Consider the following 21,342-nt stretch of genomic DNA (forward strand, 5'->3'; position numbering starts at 1 on the left):
ACCACTCCCACGTTATACCACAGAATAAGTAAGAGCTGCGTCTAGACCTGCAGGACGTGACGCAGCTGTACAAGGCGCAGCTGGACGAACTGGTCGCGCTCAAGCGTAGGTAGCCATCGGCAGCGGCCGGCCCGTCTTAGACCACTCCCACGTTATACCACAGAATAAGTAAGAGCTGCGTCTAGACCTGCAGGACGTGACGCAGCTGTACAAGGCGCAGCTGGACGAACTGGTCGCGCTCAAGCGTAGGTAGCCATCGGCAGCGGCCGGCCCGTCTTAGACCACTCCCACGTTATACCACAGAATAAGTAAGAGCTGCGTCTAGACCTGCAGGACGTGACGCAGCTGTACAAGGCGCAGCTGGACGAACTGGTCGCGCTCAAGCGTAGGTAGCCATAGGCAGCGGCCGGCCCGTCAGACCACTCCCACGTTATACCACAGAATAAGTAAGAGCTGCGTCTAGACCTGCAGGACGTGACGCAGCTGTACAAGGCGCAGCTGGACGAACTGGTCGCGCTCAAGCGTAGGTAGCCATAGGCAGCGGCCGGCCCGTCAGACCACTCCCACGTTATACCACAGAATAAGTAAGAGCTGCGTCTAGACCTGCAGGACGTGACGCAGCTGTACAAGGCGCAGCTGGACGAACTGGTCGCGCTCAAGCGTAGGTAGCCATAGGCAGCGGCCGGCCCGTCTTAGACCACTCCCACGTTATACCACAGAATAAGTAAGAGCTGCGTCTAGACCTGCAGGACGTGACGCAGCTGTACAAGGCGCAGCTGGACGAACTGGTCGCGCTCAAGCGTAGGTAGCCATAGGCAGCGGCCGGCCCGTCAGACCACTCCCACGTTATACCACAGAATAAGTAAGAGCTGCGTCTAGACCTGCAGGACGTGACGCAGCTGTACAAGGCGCAGCTGGACGAACTGGTCGCGCTCAAGCGTAGGTAGCCATAGGCAGCGGCCGGCCCGTCTTAGACCACTCCCACGTTATACCACAGAATAAGTAAGAGCTGCGTCTAGACCTGCAGGACGTGACGCAGCTGTACAAGGCGCAGCTGGACGAACTGGTCGCGCTCAAGCGTAGGTAGCCATAGGCAGCGGCCGGCCCGTCTTAGACCACTCCCACGTTATACCACAGAATAAGTAAGAGCTGCGTCTAGACCTGCAGGACGTGACGCAGCTGTACAAGGCGCAGCTGGACGAACTGGTCGCGCTCAAGCGTAGGTAGCCATAGGCAGCGGCCGGCCCGTCTTAGACCACTCCCACGTTATACCACAGAATAAGTAAGAGCTGCGTCTAGACCTGCAGGACGTGACGCAGCTGTACAAGGCGCAGCTGGACGAACTGGTCGCGCTCAAGCGTAGGTAGCCATAGGCAGCGGCCGGCCCGTCTTAGACCACTCCCACGTTATACCACAGAATAAGTAAGAGCTGCGTCTAGACCTGCAGGACGTGACGCAGCTGTACAAGGCGCAGCTGGACGAACTGGTCGCGCTCAAGCGTAGGTAGCCATCGGCAGCGGCCGGCCCGTCTTAGACCACTCCCACGTTATACCACAGAATAAGTAAGACCTGCGTCTAGACCTGCAGGACGTGACGCAGCTGTACAAGGCGCAGCTGGACGAACTAGTCGCGCTCAAGCGCAGGTAGCCATCGGCAGCGGCCGGCCCGTCTTAGACCACTCCCACGTTATACCACAGAATAAGTAAGACCTGCGTCTAGACCTGCAGGACGTGACGCAGCTGTACAAGGCGCAGCTGGACGAACTAGTCGCGCTCAAGCGCAGGTAGCCATCGGCAGCGGCCGGCCCGTCTTAGACCACTCCCACGTTATACCACAGAATAAGTAAGAGCTGCGTCTAGACCTGCAGGACGTGACGCAGCTGTACAAGGCGCAGCTGGACGAACTGGTCGCGCTCAAGCGTAGGTAGCCATAGGCAGCGGCCGGCCCGTCTTAGACCACTCCCACGTTATACCACAGAATAAGTAAGAGCTGCGTCTAGACCTGCAGGACGTGACGCAGCTGTACAAGGCGCAGCTGGACGAACTGGTCGCGCTCAAGCGCAGGTAGCCGGCGGCAGCGGCCGGCCCGTCTTAGACCACTCCCACGTTATACCACAGAATAAGTAAGAGCTGCGTCTAGACCTGCAGGACGTGACGCAGCTGTACAAGGCGCAGCTGGACGAACTGGTCGCGCTCAAGCGCAGGTAGCCGGCGGCAGCGGCCGGCCCGTCTTAGACCACTCCCACGTTATACCACAGAATAAGTAAGAGCTGCGTCTAGACCTGCAGGACGTGACGCAGCTGTACAAGGCGCAGCTGGACGAACTGGTCGCGCTCAAGCGCAGGTAGCCGGCGGCAGCGGCCGGCCCGTCTTAGACCACTCCCACGTCATACCACAGAATAAGTAAGAGCTGCGTCTAGACCTGCAGGACGTGACGCAGCTGTACAAGGCGCAGCTGGACGAACTAGTCGCGCTCAAGCGTAGGTAGCCATCGGCAGCGGCCGGCCCGTCTTAGACCACTCCCACGTTATACCACAGAATAAGTAAGAGCTGCGTCTAGACCTGCAGGACGTGACGCAGCTGTACAAGGCGCAGCTGGACGAACTGGTCGCGCTCAAGCGCAGGTAGCCATCGGCACCGGCCGGCCCGTCTTAAGACGATACGGGAGCTGAGACTTAAATATTTTAGGTAAATATACCCGTCTAGCTTACGGAAGCGGCTCCTAAAACTAGTGCGATAAGGACAAGGCGAAAAATCCTGCATAAAAACCTCAAAAAACGAGGTTTCGTACTCGACTGTTTCCTCCTCCAAAAATTTTGAGATCTAAATGGTAATGAAATTATCTTTGTCGGACTGTTTTGCTTTTTAGGCTAATTGATGTGTTTTGAATACCATGCTTCTCTTTGCTCTAGCGCCTTATAAAACAAAAATATCAAAAGAAGCAAAACAGTCCGACACAGATATTAATAATAATAATCTGTGTTGAAAAAATCATTAATCTAGCTTCAAAACTCACGGAGGAAACAGTCGAGTTCGTTTGTATGGAGAAATAACCACTCCTGTTGCCTGAGCCTTTGCCAGAGGGAATATACATTCCCTACATACGTATTTCCCATCAAGATTTCAAACTTTATTTCAGTGATAAGGTTCAATTTTGCGTAATTTTTGACACACTTATGCCCGATAAAGGATTCTTACGATGTCCAACGGGGAAAGAAATTTCCAGTCCCAAAATTATATATTACTGGAAACTTCCTTTATTCCTTTTACAATATTTCAAAATAAAACCATTTATTTGGAAATTCTGCGCAATTTGCTCGTCTGAAAAGCGATGTCATCCTTGTATTGTCACTTGGACGCGTGTGGTTAGATTTTTAGTGATTAAAATGAATCTATTTCCTCTGAAAAAGCTAGTGCTAATGTATAAATTATGCCAATTATATTTCCTTCTTATTCAAGAAAAAGCGTTGCTATAAATGCCATTTAAATGTAAAACGGTGTTCAATGTGTATTTCACTTGAAAATCACGAATTTGCACCTGTGTGCTATGTACATAGCTTACATTGTGATATGCCTTTATTAAAATACTTATTATAGATTTAAAATAAGGATCATGGTGTGAGGGCGTAGATATACACATTATGTTTTATCATTGGTGACTTATAAAAGATCTTGATTGTAAATAGGTATATTATAGTACCGTCAAATAAATTATACACGTAAAGGTGATCGACAGATCGATAACCATCTGATCGTTACGCAGACACAATTTTAGATAAAATAGAAATGCAGGCATTATATCTATACTTATGTACTTTTTTCTACTCCAGCACTTAAATGTGTCAATTAAATGACTGACAGTGATATCTAAAGCAATGTCATTTGAATGATTTGTCTATAGGCTCATAAGATGACTGCTAGCAGTCATCTTATGAGTATAATACAACTGCTTTATTTTTTTTAAAGATACAAGTTCCGATCATCTTGATTGAAAGAGGTATGTTTTCATTTACAATAATAACTCTTTTTTTTTAAATAATAACTCAATTTTTTTTAAATAATAACTCTTTTTTTTAATAATAACTCTTTTTTTTAATAATAACTCTTTTTTTTTAATAATAACTTTTTTTTTTTTTTTGCTGCAGCTGTCATAGAAAAAGTAATGTATGCAACAGCTCATAATTGGTTCTTAAAATTCTCGGGTCTTTTTTTACAAAACTCGACTACGTCTCGTTTTGTAACTTCGACCCTTGAATTTTAAGAACCCTTATTATATCACTGTTGCATAAACTACTATAGAATTATTATAATCTTTCCAAAACATTCATTTTTTGAATTCACTTAACATATGTACCTTAATTGTTTTTGTACCTTATTGGAATAAATTTTCTTAGAATTTTGAAGTCCGCTTATGTTATAAAGTAAATATAGTCTGTCAAGCCATTTCCGTCAGTAGAAAAAACAGCAAAAATAAAAACTACTGACAAAGTTCGGGATATGAACCGTGATTAAGGTAATCACGGTCAGATCACGGTTCATATCCCGGTCGATATAAGTCTACTGACAAATTTGTTTGACAGACTATAGAAGTATTATTTTTTGTTATATTTTGGTGTCACAATTCAATTATTATATCCTGAGTATTAGCATTTTAACATTCTGACTTCACTGAATGAAAAGTGATATTGAGATCATAGATATTCTAAAGGAGATAAAAGGATCACTTTGTATGGGTAAAATACCCTGATAATTACTAAATATACTTGGAAATGGCGTATGATGAATGATGATATTCAGTTCAGTTCTGCCAAATTCTTGGTCAACACATTTACAGAAAAATTCGAAAATTCTATATGAAATGTATTTAATATTGTTTTATTGGTTGCTTAGTTATATTCTTTAAATGCCTTAGATATAATCTAAAGTTTACTTAGTGTGTATTAAAATATGTAAAGATGTATAGATTAAAATTATGTAAAGATATACATAAGTCGCAGACATAAATATGTGAACGAAAAGACGGTATCGTCTTGGGTCGTCCCATTCGTTTTTCGTCAAGTTCTTAAATTAGTCCTATTCTGCTTTCGTCACCCATTCTACATTCGTCACAATCGTCGGTGGCTTTCAATGTAGAATGCGTGACGAAAGCAGAATAGGACTAATTTAAGAACTTGACGAAAAACGAATGGGTCGACCCAAGACGATACCGTAAAGACCAGTGAGTTAAACCATTCGTTAGTCAGATTCGGTTGCCATACATTTATGGCGAGGGCTGGGGGGTTTTCTGCAATTATAATGATCATATTATACATTAAGTCAAGTGACAAGTGCCCTAATAAGGTCCAGGTCATAAGGTAACTGCGCCTATTCGAGGAGCATGGCTCTGGCCGCTCTGGACTACAGCCGTGAACCAATTCATTCGATCGTCTATTCTCTCTAGCGCTTGAATAGGGCTCATGTAGACGATGCATGCGAGTTTCATTACATTGCGGGTTTTGATCGGTCGGTTGAATTTGACGTAACCAACAGTCCGCAATGTAACTAAAATCGCATGCGAGTTCGCGCGCCGTCTAAATCAGCCCTAAGAGTGACAGTAAACAGGCCACATCCTCCATCGTTGCCACATTTGTATTTCTTGAATTGATTGTCATTTAGGGCACTTGTGTCACCTGACTAGTTATTTGTATCGTTCTCAAGGAAAAAGGACTTGTGTGATGCTCTCACGTTGCTAATAATTCCTGTTGAGACCAACCCGTTAATATTTACACTAGCATCTGCCACACGAAGGTTCCTTTTCGTTGAAAACGCCACATTTTTTAACTAATTCACAGCTGCCTGTATGTTTTTTGTAAATAAAAATGAAACAAGTATTTTTTGTTTCTTTTGCCATCCCCTTAATACAGTCGCCATCAGATATATCGGAGCGGCCAAGGCGCTCACAAATATCTCAACATGGCTCTTGTCAAGGCGATAGAGTGCGCGTTCAGATATTGTGAGCACCATGGCCGCTCAGATACCTATATGACTATGTGATGGCGACTGTACCTGTTTCAAGTTACCTCGGTAGTAGAAGTGTTGAAACAGACTGGATTGATGCACAAAACAAATGTTTTTAAATAGTTCTGAAAACACTATAGTATTTCTGTTCTGGGTAGTAAATTGTTATGAAATTTGCTATCAGGTGATACAGATTTCGTTAATCTAGCTTCTAATACAACAGAGTTATGACCGAATAGTTATATTTGTTTCAACTCTCCTTAATCACCCTTAATATTCTATCTATAGGAAGGACCTTAGGTCACAGTACACTAAGAACAGTAGTGAATCTAAGGCCGCTCGGCAAGTTATTTACCTACTCTTGCGTTGGCGCTTAGGGTTGTCACTTTCATTTTTAGTTAAATATTATTTGCGTATTATGAGTAGCACTAGGTTTCTATTTATATAATATAATGAAATGTTCTATCAATTCATAAATGAGGTATAAATTAAGGCCGGTAAGAGCAGGCAGATGCGAGCGTACTCGAATGCGCGCGATCACAGTCGCGGTACGGCCCACACTGCCGCCACCGTATTCCCCCGTATATTATGCTAATGTGTGCGTGGCAGCGCGTGCGTACACGGCGCCCGGCGCGCACGCACACATTCAAGCCGGCAGCGGCACATTTCTATGAAGATTCACTACTGTTCTTGTACTGTGCTTAGGTAGACAAATAAAACAAAACAATTTGACATACACAATTTATTAATATTGAAGTAAACAAACATACGGCAGTGGAGGCATTCCAAGTCTACAGATGTTGTATAAAATAATTGGAAAAAATTGTGGAAACTACACATTAAATGACAAAGTCACATCAATAAAAAATCTTATTTCGACCAGGCTTTCCTCATGGACCAACTACGTATGCACAACTAGTTGTGCCATAAGGATTTTATTTTCTAAATCCTTCCCATAGACACAACTGGTTTACTGTCATTTAATTTTAGTTCCCAAATACACAACTATTCTTGAGTTTTGCCTGTTTTTGTAGAATTGTACAGTCGCCATCAGATATTCGCTAGGTGCACGACTGGTGCTGCCCTCATTTTGGCGGACTTTCTACGTTAAATCTTATGGAGTAAAATTAGTTCAAGCGGCTGCCGCTAGTACTAATGGCGGACATTCCATAAGATTACCTGTGTTTGCGACGATCAGCGCCACTTCCCCCTCCACCGACTTCGCACCTTGCCAATACGTATAGGTCTTTTTCGTGCACATTTGTGGAATATTTGAATATCACTAGGGTAGGTTAGGTTCGTTAGTTATCTTCAAATGGCCGAAAGCCAAACATCACAGAATAGGAGCCCCGCGATAGCGGGGCTCCGTCGACATCGGTAATGTAAAGATAAAACGACGAAAATGATGTATATAGGCATTTTGCGTTCTGGACCGTTCGCGATGTAGACTAAAAGCGATATAGGCAAGATATTACAAAGTTGTGCCAGTTGGGCGTAGTTGTGCCATTAGGAATACATATTTTTGATGGCACAACTAGTTGTGCATACGTAGTTGGTTCATGAGGAAAGCCTGATTTCGACAGTTGGTTATAGTGAAAGAAACAAGCTTTTGCATTGGATCGAATAGTCTTAATTTGGCTAACGACCACGATTCATCTTCGAGCCACAATTACTTAATGGATTATGTATTAGTCTCTAATCAATATCAAGTTGATTCTATAATCAAATCAGCCACGTCACGTGTATCGCTATTTGTATGAATCATTTAACATATCTTTATGCTCTAATGTAATTTAATAATGGGTAAAACATGACATGAATACATGCTATGTATATGTTTTTTTCGACAGGCAAGTGGGAAATTCTTGATAAAGTATAAAAAAATTGAAAATTAGACGATGAATCTTTGAATTTTGAGAACTTTGAAATTTTGGTCTGTATAGCGCAATAGTTGAGTAATCTCGAGATATGCCTGTGGTCATTATGGCGTAGGACAAATATGTTTTTCTACAGATTTTCTTAGTTTTCTTAGGGATTTCTCCGTATTTATAGCCGATTTTACAGCTTTAGATACATAGGTACTTAATTTTAAAACATCGAGTTTATGAAACTTATTTATTTCAGTATGTACCTCATTAAAATGTCGACATTCATTTATTTACCAAGAATGCTTGTATCTAAAACAGCTTTTACATATAACAATAATGAATTATGTATGCCGACAAATTATTTTTTTGATACAACATATAATTTTGTACACATCAATATTTTCAGTTGTACATTAAATCTAGGTACATGTATAACACAAATCTTACTACATATATAATTTTGTCACAAAATGCTCCACTGCCCAACCACCCTTAGGATACATATGAAGAATGACTAATACTACACAGTCTCTCCCCAGGCACACATGACACTACAAATAATGCGGGTATTATGATGAATATAGAACTCATTTTCTGTAAATTTAAATGAAGATTATATTTTATTACCTACCGACAGGCGTGTCTCACTCCGCGATTTCGTCGCTTTGCTACAGGTAGCTAAAAGTACATCCGTTCGGCCCCAATTTTGGGAAAAGCCATAAGTCGCGCGTGGCGCTGTCGCCACCTAGCGGCCATATCTGTGCTGATCGTAACAGACGCGTTTTGTTAGAGAGTGAGTCTTCTGTACCTAGTACTATTATTTATTCTGTGCTACCGATTAGATGATGAGAAAAGAGACATCTACTTATTTTGAAATGAACAAAAGAGTGTATATTGAAGCCAAACACGACATATTTTTTTATGCTTTAGTATAAATTAGACGTGACTGTGGTTAATAAATTATCTTCCTCTTAGTTAAGTTGTCCTGTAGTTTACATGAAAGTAACTAAGTAGTAGTAGGTTTTATGTATAATTTAATGATCTGCATTTTTAGAGTGACTGCTGGTTTTTGGTACAAAAGCAACACGAAATTTGATATAATATCTATTTAAAACAGCTTTTTTATGCACGGATCTAAGAAAGTGATAGTGATTAAAAGTACTACAGAAAATGAGTTCTCGAGAACGCTTCTGAATGTATTGAAACCATCATGTCACTAAGAAGTTACTTGAGTCATATTTTCAAGACTAACAAAATGTAGAATAGTTGGATACTTATAAAATACAACTATGTTCGAGAGGATTTTCTCATCATGAAAATCATTACAGTTTATGTTGGGAATTTTATATATTTTTTTAAACTAATTTTGCGCTACCACATGGAAGATTTTTAAGCAATACAAATTTCTATTGAATTATATCATAAATATTTTGCTATCAGAAAAGATTGAACGTCTGCAACATGTCAGAATATCTAATTACCTATACCAACACAAGTGGTTATGACCTAATAAGAACTTTTGACACAGTACGTATGACGAAAACATCTAAAAAATATATTTGGCAATGAAAAGTCACTAAAACTTTCAACTGAGTTCAAATTTCGGGTTTCAAATAAAAAAGCTTTGTCAAGCTTAAGTGTACTATAGGTAATTTAATCCTTTTGTTTAAAACTCAAAATTTTGTGTGACGTAATTAATGGATGACGCCTACTCGTAAATGTTATTTAGAATTGTATTTTTATTTGCCTAGGTAAGCGCGCTTTATTTCAATGTAATTTATTTTTAATGTCAATTCGTTCGCGTCGAATGATGGTCCCTATGACAGTTAAATGGTTGGGCTAAATTTGAAAAAAAAAATGAAGAAATAAGTTTTTACCGTATTTTATACTAAAATTTTACATTTAAAAAAAAATGTGCTAAAATCTTTCAAAACTACTCTAGAAACAAAATTTACGCGACAGACTACTACTAGATACTAAAACTTCATATAAAAATGAACTGTCATATACCATCAGTCGACGCGAGAGGGATAGTACAAAACAAATTGTCACACTAAATATTCAAATGTAATTGATAAGTTTATTATAGTTTTTTTATAGATTTCATTTTATTCAAAAGCGTTCAAAGCATGACGTTATAAGTCAGCGGATTCTTACAGTAATATGACATATAAGCATGTTACTAATCTAAACATAGCTCTCGGCCTATCAGCTTTGTGCTATTGACGTGAATAACCGTCACGTATTGTCGCAATAGATAGACATAACCCAAGCTGGTTCGAGAGCATAAAAATAATCGCGTATGTAAAACATCTACCGGATAAAGTGACATTTCTGTCAATAATTGTCGCCTAGTTGTTCAGACGACTGCCGCATGTAAACTGCGACATTCCTGTTATATGATTAGCTCCGAAGCATAATTTCCATTGGACACCGTTTTCAAGTAGATCGGCCTTCCTAAGTCTAAAATTACCGACAGGTTACAAAGGCTCAGTAAATCGCCCGACTTACGAGTTCGAATCCCCGAATGCCTGATGGGTATATTGGGGCGATATCATCATTGCCCGACGAAACCTTTAGTAAAACCCGAAAAAAAAACCGAACGAAAAAAGACATAGACATTTCCCCCCCCAAGAGGGGGGTTCAGCTCGCTAGCGAGCCAATCTCCGAGCAAAGTCGACCTCTGCGCGTCAGAAACGCTTAAGGTATGTTTGTTACGTCCCAGTACTGTGGTACTCGTCTCCGGCGGGCAGCGCGCGGGCCGCAGGGCGCAGGCGCGGCCGTCGTGGGGGGGAGTGGGGGGGGGGAAACCCCGGAGGGGGGGCCCCTCAGACCCACGCCATCCAGCCTTCGTACATTAGGCACAAGTTCTCTGCGTTAGTCGCTTCCGATATTATGTAGTCCACCTGCGAAAATTACATTTTTAAGATGGGTATTCGAAAAACATAGTATATAGTTTGCGCGCGATGACTGATCGTGTTTAGGCTTGGAGGATATAACCAAACGGAGTAACTATTAACAGGCGTTCGCCCCTGTTGAAAATAGGCGGCCAATGTTCATACACAATGTATGGACTGAGGTTTATATGACATGGCTATTTTTACGTTACGGATACATTTGACTTGCCCCTTCCCCGGAATAATCAGCAGACTGTTTTGTACAGAAAATTACAGACAAGGCGTCTCCATTTGGTTATATGCTCTTAGTGTTTCGGCCATGAAGCCTGCTGAGTGGCCTAAGTAAGGTACGAGATTGAAAAGCATTTCTACGAGTAAACTAAAATAATATTATATTTATATCAAAAATATAGAAATTCCGACACGATTTCATGTCATTTTACTTACGAAGCCTATAAGGTTATAAAATTAAAAAATTCTTCCAACAAAAATCTTTGAATATAAGTAGTAGAATAACCTCCTTATTCATAAACGCGCTACAAACCTCAATTAGCTAATAATCGTTTGTCCTTATCTGTCATTTCGACATCTATTTGTAAGAAAGGGATAAAACATAATTTAACTAAATCAGTCCCGTAAAGTTTTAGGTATGAATAACTGTAAGGCCTGAGCGGACGCTCGAGTTGGGCGTGCAGCGGGGCGGGGCGTGCGGCGTGCATGTCAAACAAATGCAAGCGTATAGGAGCGGCCTTAGTGCACGCTGCTCACATCACGCGTGAGCCCACAGCCACGCTGCACGCCCCGCCGAACGCTCCGCTTCGAGCGTCCACTCAGGCCTTACACTAAAGCTTTGGATTCCTCCGAAAACGGTGCCGTCATATTACGGCCGCTATATAGCGTTGACTGACGTCACTAGAACGTTGTCTATGTAAACAAGATGGCGCGGTTTCCTAGACGTAACGTAAGATGACGGCCGTCATGACGGTGTCGATAGTTTCGTGAACGTTTTATTAGATAGCGGTGACGCCATTTTGAATAAATGACACGAGATTTGAATAAATGATTCCGTACTACGATTGTTTTCCTCTTCTGTACGGATATGATGGTCGTTCTTGTCTACGTGACAGCGTGATAAAACGGTGTCCGTCACTTTCTTTCCCACGGTGTTAAACAGTGACAGTTTTTTTATCACGTGGATAAAGATGGATAAAGCTATCCATAATAGGCTGGCGAATGATATTTCATTCTCCAAGTAAATTATAGATGATCAAGCAAATCTTGTCAGTAGGAAAAGGCGCGAAATTCAAATTTTCTATGGGACGTTATCCCATCGCGCCTACATTTTTCAAATTTGCCGCTTTGACCTTGGTGGATGACGGTGTGTTATGACGCCGTGGTACTTTCCACATGTCGCCACCGTGAAGACGGCCGTCTTTTGCGGCCGCTATATGACGGCCGTCATATGACGGCACCGTTTTCGGAGGAATCCAAAGCTTAAGCGTATAGGAGCGGCCTTAGTACACGCTGCTCAAATCACTTGTGAGCCCGACGCCACGCTGCACGCCCCGCCGAACGCACCGCTTCGAGCGTCCACTCAGGCCTTACACCACAAAACAGATACAGTACAGAAGTCAATCACATGTATGTACTTCACTTTTCATACCTACGCTCGGCGGTCGCTCAAGGGTTGTCAACTATGACTTATGCACAAAATACTATCGTGGTAGTGGCACTCGTAGTATCTAGTAGTGGCCGGGCGGGGTGCTTACCTACCTACCTAACTGTTCTGTTTAACATTAAAACGAACCTTCGAACTACAAGCAGATACCTACTTACCTAATAACTTACCTCTCTGAAACCACTGGTAGCTTAAAAAACGACAATTCACAGTTTAATGTTGAATTTAAACAACCGTCCACTGAACAGTTATAATAACTTTTTTTTGTTTTTCCATTATTGCACAAAAAAGTTCACAGACGCGTGTCTCAAGCGGATGGCACTCGCGCTCGCACTGGTCCCAACCGGTCCGAGATATCGTGTCCGTGAGCAGTGTCTATGTGTGCGTTGCTCAAGCGCACTTTGTATGTAGATTGATTTCTGTACTGTATCTGTTTTGTGCTTACACTAAGGGGGGTAAATAGTGGATGTTATATGCACCTGGTCCTGCACTCGGACGGCGCGGCCGGGGTCGGGGTCGCGCGCCTCCAGCTTGAGCCGCACGCGCTTCCACACCCCCGCACCCACTGCGTTGCGCTCCCCTCCTCCTGCGGGTAAACCAATTGCAACCTTACCTCGTTGTAAATAAAGGCTGTTTTCATTTGGGACCAGCCTTAGTGTAAGGCCCGAGTGGACGCTCGGAGCGTAGCGTTCGGCGGGGCGTGCAGCGTGGCTGTGGGCTCACGCGTGATGTGAGCAGCGTGCACTAAGGCCGCTCCTATACGCTTGCATTTGTTTAACATGCACGCCGCACGCCCCGCCCCGCTGCACGCACAACTCGAGCGTCCACTTAGGCTTTACACTTAAGGCCTGATACATTTGTAAGTTTTGCTTACTGTTAGAATGAGATAACGATATTCATCTTTCATTCTGTAGTATAGCTGTTTCTCTACTTACGTAAGTAAAATTTACAAGTGTATATTGGGCCTTACTCAAATTGACCTAGCCGCAAACTAAGCTAAACTTGTATTATGGGTACTAGGCGATGAACTGTGAATTAAATCATGGATTAAAATAAATAACTTCGAGTAAATACATAGCAAGAACTGTTGACGATAATGTACTGTTACACTACACCAGAACCTAGAATTACTTATCTCAGCCAAATAAAAAATAATGCGTCGCATGAGGAAATTACAAGACTGGCAAATGAAAGAAATGACCTGGCGATTAACCTGTCGAATCCCACGATATGACGTCACCATAAGCGTTCTGGCTCATATATGAGCCGTGGGAGCTGACAGATTAATCCATAGACAAGAGTAAAGCTCTTAAGTTATGATGATGATGATGACACTACACCATGTGTGTGTGATGTGTGTGTGTGTGTACTGACCATGTTTCCCGGCGGTTCCGCGCGGCGCCGCGGCGCCCTGCCGCACCAGGCGCCGCGCGCCGGTCTCCGCCGCCCAGCGCGTGCCGAGCCTGCAATCACAGTTACGTCACTAGGGGTTTCCGTATATTCGCTAGGTGCACGACTGGTGCTGCCCTCATTTTGGCAGACTTTCTACGTTAAATCTTATGGAGTAAAATTAGTTCAAGCGGCTGCCGCTAGTACTAATGGCGGCCATTCCATAAGATTACCTGTGTTTGTGACGATCAGCGCCACTTCCCCCTCCACCGACTTCGCACCTTGCCAATAGTAAAGCTTACTAGAGTATGTGCGGAAAAAGATGAGTCGTCAAATGTATGGGGCCCAATACATTCCCCGACACTTCTCTTTCCGAGCAGACTCTAATAACTTCATATAAATTACATGTTTGCTATATAACCATTGTCAAATATCTAAAATCTAAGCGATAAGTATTTTGACCTCAAGAATTGAAAAATAATGTGAGCGCCATCCCGAACTGTGTTCTGGATAAAACGGTCCAGCTAAATTGAGGACGATGGATTGAAGTCACCGAAATGTTTAAAACAAAAACCGGCCAAGTGCGAGTCGGACTCGCGCACGGAGGGTTCCGCACCGTCAACAAAAAATAGAGCAAAACAAGCATAAAAACGGTCACCCATCCAAGTACTGACCCCGCCCGACGTTGCTTAACTTCGGTCAAAAATCACGTTTGTTGTATGGGAGCCCCACTTAAATCTTTATTTTATTGTTTTTAGCATTTGTTGTTATAGCGGCAACAGAAATACATCATCTGTGAAAATTTCAACTGTCTAGCTGTCACGGTTCGTGAGATACAGCCTGGTGACAGACGGACGGACGGACAGCGGAATCTTAGTAATAGGGTCCCGTTTTTACCCTTTGGGTACGGAACCCTAAAAACTAATATCCAAAGAAAGTCCTTTTCACAAAACTTGCAAAAAATCGGCCGCCATCATGAACTGATCTATTTTTAGTCCAATCATAATTATCAATATGGGTGATTAAGATATATTTGGAACGAAGATATACCAGAGACAGTAGGGAGTGGGTGGATCAACTATTTCTTGTTGTTATTCTGTCCGGTCAACCAAGAGACATTAGCAGCATAATTTATTAGAAGACACCACCTTCTTCTGACGCGCCTGGTAGACGACCCTCAATGGAAAGGGTTTATAAGTATCACAAAAAAGCGTGTTTTGTCAATTTAAATGCCTAAAAATCAGGTTTTAAAGAGTGACCCAGGAGAACGTAACCATGGCAACGATTGACAAGAAAAAGTTGATTCACTCGAGTAATAACAGCCAATACTTACTCAGCCAAGTCCGTGTAAACAGCGGGCAGTCGAACGGTCAGTTCGGCCGCGGCAGCAGTAACTGCAGCGGGCCCCGCACTTGTGTCGTTTATGGTATTCAGCAGTTCCGTGATTCGTTTCTCTCGGGCTAGGATTTCGCTCGCTGGGTTTACTCCCTGAGAATCAAAAATACGATAAATATTTTGAAAAACAAAATGAAAAGAACGCCCATACAAAATTACATCCTTATTTTCATCTTAAGTCATTTCGTGAATCTTTTTTGAATCCACAAACGAATCCATATACTTTTGGATTTCTTTAAGGCTTTTGACTGCATCAATCGTTATTGACAAATGCAGTGCTTTCTATAACCTAAAATGCGTGGTCCAATGTAAAGTTTTATATAACCGGTGGAACTGAATACCTACGTTTAAATATCATATACAAATTATTTAGAATAAGTAGGACAAGTCGAACTTAAGGATAAATTATTCCATGGCATGCCACAAGGGTCAGTTGTAGGTCCTTTGCTTTTTATATACGATTAAATATCTTTCCAATAAAAATGATCTGACAGAGCTTTAGCTCGCTAGCTCAGTGAGTCCATGTGTGATGTCCGAGTATACTCACATCGTTGACGTGTTGTAGAGCCTGCAGCGGCGGCTTGATGTCCTGTGCTAGTGCATTTCTAGCAGCAGCGGGGGCGGCGAGGTTGGCGGCCCGGGCTGCCAGCTGTTCCGCGGAGACCTTGCTCTGCTGTGTGAGCGAGGCCGCGTCTCGAGTGAGAGAGGAGATCATGTCGACTAGCAGCGAGTTCACGCTCTCCACCTGTAGAGAATACCAAATAAATTATCAATGGATAAATTATTACGAATGGACCGAATTCGTAACGTTTTTTTTACGTGAAAGAGAGTTTTCTTGCGGTGGTTCTTAGCTATGTTCGATAAATCGATCAAGCAGTTTGAAAAGAGTATGAGTTCTCTTCCAAAACGGTGTAAGGCATTTTTGGCAAAAAATGTTTTTTTTTTTGGCGTGGGAGTTTTTCAGATGTTGAGTTTAATTTCATTCGTTATCAAGCGTTGAATCACCTAGTTTGTTAAATCAACAATTATCGTTACTTCCGAGCACTCATTGGATGAATTTAGGACGGAGGATCGTCGTGGAGATCATTGGGAAAGACATTTAATTTAGCAGGATACGTCTTTGAACTCGTAGGTACTTGGAGGATATAATCAAACGGAGACGCCATGTCTGTAATTTTCTGTACAAAACAGTCTGCCGATTTTTGCGGGGGAGGGGAACGTCAAATGTATGCGTAACGTAAAAATAGCCATGTCAGATAAACGTCAGTCCATACATTGTGTATGACCGTTGGCCGCCTATTTTCGACAGAGGGGAAAGCCTGTTAATGGCTACTCCGTTTAGTTGTATCCTCCAAGCGTAGGTATGACAAAACTAATTCTTAAATAATGATGTACTACGTACCCAGTGTTGATCAATGTTGCCTTCGGGATGAAGCATTTCCATGAGGGCGTGTTGGGCATCCGTTACTTTCAGGGAGTACTTCTGGGACAGCGTGCAAGCCTGGGGAAAGTTGCAATAGAAAACAAATGAAATATATCTGGCACTCATACACGTTGGATATTATTTATCCAAAAATAAATAATGAAGGTTTCAAGACGTAGTAATTTCAAAACTTTGGTTACATGTTTAATTTTAATTGGGCACGTATCTGACGAAAGAATATAGGCCCCGGAGAAAGATACCAGAATATGAGTATTGGGGATACGATGGATGATTGCGGGTATTACGTATAAATAAATATTATAGGACATTCTTACACAAATTGACTGAGTCTTACAGGAAGCTTAAGAAGGCTAGTGTTGGGGGTACTCAGATAACGATATATATTCAAATACATAAATACATAGAAAACACCCAAGATTCAGGAATCAATATCTGTGCTCATAACACAAATAAATGCCCTTCCCGGGGTTCGAACTCGGGACCGCGGCTTCACAGGCAGGGTCGTCAAAAAGAATGTGTACCTTGTAGGGATGGGCGTTGTGTGTGCATACATGCGCATAGGTACTATAGTATTTAAGGCCTTGTAAGTGTTATTTAAGGCATTATACGTTTATACTCGAACCTAGTTGTTTGTCTCAACGCCCATCCCTACATGGCGATCCTGGCAGGATCGCCATGTGGTGTGGGACGTTAATTAAGACAACCAATCGGTTATAAGTATGTGTTTATTCTGGATAATGTTCCTAAGTGCTAGCGTATATATAATAATAAGGCTACGTAAGAGTGTGCGTGGCTTAGCGCACACTACAACCTTCTCCCAGTGCGCGAGCGCCTGGCGCGCCGTCTTGGCGGTGCTGGCGTGGCGCGCGCGCGCGGCGGCGGCGGCGCGGCCGTGCTGCGCGAGCGCGGCGGCGGCGGCGGCGAGGCGGCGCGCGCGCGCGCGGCGCCCGCGCCACGCCGCCTCCAGCGCGAGCAGCGGCCGCTGCAGCGCCGGGTTCGCGCCCGCGCCCCACTTCACCCTGACACATAGAGAAATATAGTAAGACAAGAGTGCTCACTCCATAGCCATACATCAGTTTTAGTACCTAAAAGACTCAAACATCAAACATCATCAAACATCTCTTTCCTATTCCTATTCTTATGTTTAATATAATTATAAATTTTATTTCTGGTAACTCGTGATGATCATGACCCCCGCGATACAGGCCATGCCTAGTGCGGGGTTCAATGTAACGTTCCTGCTAAACTTTAATTATGAATAAAAATATTGTTATTGTTATTATTATTATCAACATTTATTCAGCAAATAGGCCACAAGGGCACTTTTACACGTCAACAATTACTATTACTTTCAGTGTCTACATCTAGCCTCGAGTAGCGGAACTATCAGTCCTGCTACTTGGCAGTAGATGTAGCACCGACCGGAGTCTTATGCTCGACAACATTAGACTTTCCGGTCGGTGCTACATTTATTGTCAAGTAGCAGTACTTATCTATAGTACAGTAGCGATCTATGTATTTTTTTTCTCTATGCTCTGAAACATAATATATATTGTAAAAAATAGCACTAATAAAGTTTTTCTACCCGTCAACTGTAATTCTCGAATTAAGATTTCGTATACCAAACTGCAATTGGGTACTTTTAATATATTATTAATTACCGACTCGAATATATTATTAATTACGAAACGGTTTAGTCGACTGCAATGAAATTGACCAGTCCCAGCTCGCCGCCGTCGAGAAGATGAAACAAAACGACAGCTCAAATTATTGATTTTAGGTTGTATAGTAGAAACGGTTGCTTCATAAGTCAGAAACGCGCATGTGGCGCTCTCAATATAGCAACATCCATAGACTACGAAAACCACTTAGCGTCGCTTGTTAGTCTCCATAGGCTACAATGCCCAAAATAAAATAAAAAAACTGTCTAAAAGGGTCTAGCCGCAATCCTATAGTGAAACTGCCCCTGGCTGAAATGTATACCTTTCTTAGGTGCGTTTATTTATCTTATTATAAGATATTGTTTTACCAAATTTCAAGGCTAGAATCCCCTTGGTTTGGCTAAAAAAATTTTTTTTTTAAATCGTTTTTAGTTTTTTGTAGCTAAACTAGTGGTTCGATTATTTTAAAATTTGGATGTTACATGCACCTAATATTAGTTCATTTTCAAAAAAAAAAACGAGGTTGTAACTTGTTCATAAAGGCTTAAAAAAATATTTTTAAAATTTTAAACTTTTTTTTAATACTTGTGAGATAGCGACAACCTAAATTTTTTGTTATTTAGGTTGAGCACCCCCTTGTAGTTGAGATAAAGTTACAAAACTTGGTGTACATTATCAGCATAATAAGTGTAACCAAATAAGGGGGTGCCGCTTCTTCTAGCTAGAGTTTGAATTTTTCCCATACAAACGTGAACCACTCTAAAGTACGTAAGAAGGACGGCCTGTATGCATTAGTAAGACATTTTTACCTTGTTGCTCCAAATGGATTTTTTTACAAAAAATATATTTTATGCAATAGTATATTTTGCATTAAATAACAATAAATTGAGGTTGTCGCTATCTCACAAGTATTAAAAAAAGTTTAAAAAATTAAGAATATTTTTTTAAGCCTTTATAAACAAGTTACAACCTCGATTTTTTTTTGAAAATGAACTAATATTAGGTGCATGTAACATCCAAATTTCAAAATAATCGAACCACAAGTTTAGCTACAAAAAAATAAAAACGATTAAAAAAAAAATTTTTTTTAGCCAAACCAAGGGGATTCTAGCTTTGAAATTTGGTAAAACGATATCTTATAATAAGACAAATAAACGCACCTAAGAAAGGTATACATTTCAGCCAGGGGCAGTTTCACTATAGGATTGCGGCTAGACCCTTTTAATTTAACGCGGAGCAAGTACCAGGGCCTCATGAGTTAGGAAAAGGTGTCGTTGACCAACCTGCCATGGCGTATACAAATATAAAGCATATGAAGGTATCACGGCTGTTCGAGTATCTTACCTGTATACTTTTGGTTGGCTATATGATTCCACTAGTTTAAACTATTGTTTTTGTTAACTCGTAGAAAAATTTTTGTATGCAATAGTGATATAATCAAGCTTTTCAATCTCGTGCCTCACTTAGGCAACTCAGCTAGCTTCGTTACCTGTACACGGTACTCGACTGGATAGCTCTCCATTATATCACAATTGTATAAAATACTATTTTTTAACGATGACTTTTACCTCGAATTAGCGTATCGCCGGTCAGTTTCCTAATTCGTCAATTTTGCTGATTCAACAGTTTAATGATTAGACTGTTTCTTAATTCGCCAATTTCCTTTTTTGCCAGTTTCACTAAATTGTCAGAGCCCCTATTAAGCCAGTTTCTTGAGTCGCAAACTTCCTTATTCCTCAATTATCTTAAGTTGTCAGTTTTGCTATTTCGTCATGTTTATGATTTGCTACTTTTTTGGGGTTCCGTAGTAAACTAGGAACCCAGCTGTTTTTAAGGCGATCTTAAGGCGATACAAGACATATTTTTGTACTCGACTAAAAGTCACGAAATGTAAGTTTAATATTTTTAAATCACATTGCCGTATTCTTTAAAAAAAAAACATAGTCATGTCTTATTGACTGTACCTACAGGAGAATAGCAGATGACATAACTTTGTATGGTGTCGGATAATAGTTTTAAAATAACATTTAATAAGGTGACTAGAAACATCAATGAAGCATCAATAGGTTCATCTTTTGATTCTGCATCAAGCCTTGGTCTCTTGCTACTTGCCACACGACCCTGAAATCACCTTGTATATTTGATACACCGAAACCTGACCGAAACACGACTATAAGACCCTGGCAACTAGTGAAACTGGCGAATATAGAAACCGATTATCTAGGGGAAATTACCATTTGACCAAACTGACGAATAATTAAATTAGCACATAAGGAAACTAGCAAATTTACGAAACTGAAGCCTAGCAAAACTGGCGAAAGAGTAAACTGAAGGTTTAGGAAAATGACCCACTAGCGAAATTGTCAACCTAGTGAAAATGACCAGAAGGTAAACTGTTGAATCAGCAAAATTGACGAATTAGGAAACTGACCGGCGATACGCTAATTCTTTACCTCACCCTATTCAATTAATCAACTGGTATATAAATAATACCTTTGATGGGTGGCCGTTAGGAGCCCCTGCGTCTTGGCGGCGGCGGTTGACAGTCGCTCCATGGCCGCGGCCAAGTCTCTGGCGCGGCGGGCTAGCACCGGCGCCTCTTGGTTTGAACCTAACACCTGAATATAGAAACGTACGTTATTAAATTATACAACGGGACTTAATCGCGTATCTAAGTTTTAAGATTTACCTCCGACGTTTCGTCGACGCTCCTCGGAGAAGACCACGGGGACAACGCCGTCCTCGAAACGTCGGAGGTAAATCTTAAAACTTAGATACGCGATTAAGTCCCGTTGTATAATTTAATAATGTGTAAAAATCGTGAAAGTTTAAATCAGTGAGAAACGTACGTTTCAAAACTTGGTACGTAAAAAAAAAGTATTTCGGAAAGAAACATAGTTTAGAAAACATTAAAAATGGAAAAATTCACTGTCTTAAGTGGGACTTGAACTTCCGACCACCGGATTTCACAGCACGGATTTCGGAGTTTCTGCTTGATACAAAATTAAAAGAAA

At 41.7% G+C, this 21,342-nt stretch overlaps 1 protein-coding gene across 1 annotated transcript in view; it reads right to left on the bottom strand.

Annotated features, from left to right (window-relative positions):
- Positions 1–12,885: 12,885 nt before the first annotated feature.
- LOC134652297 (serine/threonine-protein kinase SMG1) overlaps positions 12,886–21,342 on the bottom strand; it is a gene marked incomplete at its 5' end in the record, with an annotated part of 236,858 nt that continues 228,401 nt past the window's right edge. Inside the window, 7 exons of the mRNA XM_063507469.1 lie at positions 12,886–13,025; positions 13,814–13,902; positions 15,162–15,316; positions 15,771–15,968; positions 16,626–16,724; positions 17,479–17,686; positions 20,822–20,946. Coding sequence (XP_063363539.1) covers positions 12,886–13,025; positions 13,814–13,902; positions 15,162–15,316; positions 15,771–15,968; positions 16,626–16,724; positions 17,479–17,686; positions 20,822–20,946 — 1,014 coding nt within the window. The remainder of the gene's footprint in view (positions 13,026–13,813; positions 13,903–15,161; positions 15,317–15,770; positions 15,969–16,625; positions 16,725–17,478; positions 17,687–20,821; positions 20,947–21,342) is intronic.

This window comes from Cydia amplana, chromosome 11, assembly GCF_948474715.1.
Source record: "Cydia amplana chromosome 11, ilCydAmpl1.1, whole genome shotgun sequence".
In the NCBI taxonomy this organism is placed as follows: domain Eukaryota; kingdom Metazoa; phylum Arthropoda; class Insecta; order Lepidoptera; family Tortricidae; genus Cydia; species Cydia amplana.